The sequence below is a fragment of the Capsicum annuum genome, unplaced genomic scaffold, assembly GCF_002878395.1.
Source record: "Capsicum annuum cultivar UCD-10X-F1 unplaced genomic scaffold, UCD10Xv1.1 ctg6157, whole genome shotgun sequence".
Lineage (NCBI taxonomy): Eukaryota > Viridiplantae > Streptophyta > Magnoliopsida > Solanales > Solanaceae > Capsicum > Capsicum annuum.
This window is the reverse complement of record NW_025870485.1, coordinates 1-3,396: the sequence shown is the minus strand read 5'-3', so window position 1 is coordinate 3,396 and position 3,396 is coordinate 1. Positions and strand designations below refer to the sequence as shown.

The 3,396-nt window shown below is 33.7% G+C and overlaps 1 protein-coding gene across 1 annotated transcript; it reads right to left on the bottom strand.

The window, feature by feature from the left end:
* On the bottom strand, nt 1-1,242 carry LOC124893557 (ephrin type-A receptor 5-like; the record flags this gene model as incomplete). Its single annotated transcript, XM_047404526.1, is given in 1 exon segment — nt 1-1,242. A coding segment is annotated over 1 exon segment (150 nt), but the record flags the coding sequence as incomplete, so codon positions are not given.
* Nucleotides 1,243-3,396: the final 2,154 nt, after the last annotated feature.

Sequence of the window (3,396 nt, the reverse complement as noted above, 5' to 3'; positions counted from 1 at the left end):
TCTATCAATGTCAATAACCATGTTCACATTATCATCATTAATTTTGTTATTGTCAATTGGGCTTTGTACTGAGTTTTCATTATTCTCCAAATCATCCACATCAGTAGTCAGTATTTTATCTTTGGCTTTCGAAGTCCAACCAATCTTCATTTTCTTGGTTATCGCGCCGCCCTTTGTGGATTTCAAATTCTTAATCTTACAACTACCAATTGTAACATCATCCAAATTCGCATCTGTGTTATTGTCTTCCTCAACATTTTTATGTTCATTAGGGTTAGTTCATATTCCCAATAGATCAATTTCAAAATACCTTAGAAATATTCCTGGATGTGGAGATCTTTAAGCAATAGGAACAGCTTGAAGATCCCAATCATTTTCCATAGTTGAATGATAAACTTGACATCTCAAATATGTCTCATATGTTGCTGTACCAATCAACCACAACCTATTGTTATTGCCATTTTCCTCTCGAAAATCGCGCTACTAACTTCCCCATTTCAATCACTGATGATTTTCCAATCTCGAAGATCATTGGGGGTTGTTGTTGCTGCTCAACTAGCCATTTCAAATCCAAGTGAACAATCACACCACCACAATTGCTCAATTTACTCTCAATCACCCCTCCTAATTCCTTAATCTTGTTAACTATTTCATTCTGTCATGCGAGAATTCTTGGGCCATCTGGACAATTTGTATGTCCTTCAAAACCCCCAATTCCCCCTTTTCAATTTTGCTTAAAAGGTCATTTACTACACTTTCTAGCTCACCTTCCCCTACTAAAACTTGATTCCTTTTCTTCCTCCTTAACATAATCTCCATCACCCTCTTCACTTCCTCACTCCTTTGCAAATTACCCAATTTCCCCTGCCCCACCCCCACCCAACTTGGGATTCAAATACATATTCCTACTCACAGTGGTGGTCGGAGCAACTTTGAAATCAAGGTAAGGTGGTCGGAGTAGAGGTACAATGGAAGGAGTATGGTGGTCGGAGCAATGGTATGATGGTCAGCATATGGTATTCGGAGCAGCGGTATTGTGATCGACGTATGGTGGTCAGAGCTGTGGCGTATGGACTTAGTGAAATTTTTTTGGCGGATTGGAGTATGCTAGATGAACAGTGATGGAATATTGCGGTGGACTGTGGTAATTATAAAAGGGTTTTTGTTGGCGGACGTAAGCAAAATTTTATGGTGGGAATTATATGGTGTAATAGCATTTTTTATCCAATAAAGTGTTGTCATATATGATTTTATGACAATGGTTCATGGAATCATTGCTATAAGACATTCTATTGCTATTATTTTTTAATAATAGCAACAGTTATATCATAAAATAGTTTTATTAAAATAATTTTTTTTTGCAATGATTGTAACCGTTGCAATACAGGGTCTATTAAAATGCTTTTGGAGCCGTTGCCAAAAAGTTCATTGCAATATGGGTAATTTATGGTAGTATAGATGATCCTTTTATATGAGAAAAAAAAAACTAGAATTATTTCTAATAGTTGAGCTCCTCTACTGCCACACTACTAATTTTCTGTAGGAAAATACAGTTTCCTAGTCAACAAGTCATCTTCATGGAGCAGTCTCATATGGGTCCAGGTCCCATAGATATTTAATAAACCATTCATCAGGTCCTTCATTGAATAGTTTGTAGATCATCAAAACTTCAAAGGTGTAACATATTGCTGGCGAAAGACGACACATACAATTAGTCGAGATGAGCGTAAATTGACCCGAACACACTCCTAGACACTTCTCATTAGTTAGAGTACACATGCTATGTAGTTGAAATATGCTTGCAGAAAGCAGAAAATACAAAGTTATGACTTTTATGTTTAGTAGCACTACAGTGGGTTTTAATTTTCATAATTTTTTCAAATTCTCAGAGTATCTTTTCCATAATAAAATCCTAACTAACCTGTCTTCTTTTAACTAAAGACGTTTTAGCCTATTTACAAAAAAGAATAATTTATCTATATTTTTTTTAACGAACACATCAAATATCATATCAACTTCAACACTTCATCTATCGCCATCAATGAGACTCCTCCTCCTTAAATTAAAAGTCTCAATTTCCAGAATTGGGTATGAAAGAATTTATAATAAGGAGTGCTTGCCCTAACACGCATTGTTAATCCAAACCAATTGAACTTCAATGCAAACCTGCCATAGTGAAGCGCCCTCCTTTGACAAGCGGTTGCGAGCGTCTACATTACGAAACTCCAAACAAAAAATAAAACAAATCTTCAACAATTCGATCTTATTATTTATATACAATTAATTTCAGTTCATAATACAACAACGACATATCCAGTATATTTCTATCAACTGGAATCTGAGAAGAGTAAGTATATGCAATCTATACCACCAGCTCATGGTGCTTATCAAATATCGATTATTAAGTTAACCAAAAAGGCCTCTCAATTCATTGAATTTTTACAAATTTTTCTAAAGACCGCCAAACGAATACCAACAACTTCCATAAACTGTAGTCCAACTTCAACCTTAAATAACTAAATTAGCATTTTTTATCCCTCAAATTTGGACAATGTTCTCGTATAATCCTTGTAACTTCTTTGAGTATATTTTATTTTTAACTAAATAATATGTGCATTTTGAACCCTCTGATATTAATATGTGCATTTTGAACCCTTTGATAGTGAATCTTTACAAATCTAACAAATTGGCAAGAGCTAATCATTCAATTGTCGTGTGTTGTACAAATTTTTATTCGTCTTCATATTAAGGATAATATAATTTTGAATATTACATTTTTTTTATAAAGGGAAAATTATATACATTTTAATTAACTTAAGATTATACGTACTTAGTCAGACATCACAAAGATCAAAGTTCATTTAATACATGAGTGGCCAAAATTGCAATTGATCCCATTTTTCACATTTCAACTTCAAATTTACACAAACAGTAAGTTTTATAAAGTCAAGTAACTAAACACTTCTTTTTTGGTAATAAATTATACTTTTCCAATTTTCTTTTTTAGAAAAAGTGATTTAAGGGATCCAAATGAAGTAAAGTCGGGGCTTTTTTTTTAAAAAAAAAAAAAAAAAACCAACGCGCGGGACCAAGTTAGCCCATTTGTCCATCATATACCCGAAACAAGATAGGAAAAAAGCAAATATCCTTGGCGTGTACTAATTGCTCATACTCTCGCAGTCCCATATTAGTTTTTTTTTATTTAATAGGATAGTTAATATTGTATCATAACAAAATTACAGAGAGTAAGTTGGTGGCCTACCCACTATAGTAGCTACACTTAACACAATATTTGCAAACCCTCTATTCCTTGTCAATGAAAAACTATTAGTATGAACATTGGTAGTAGCATCAAAAGTGCATCCACCTAGTATTGCTATGTATTAACCTACTACT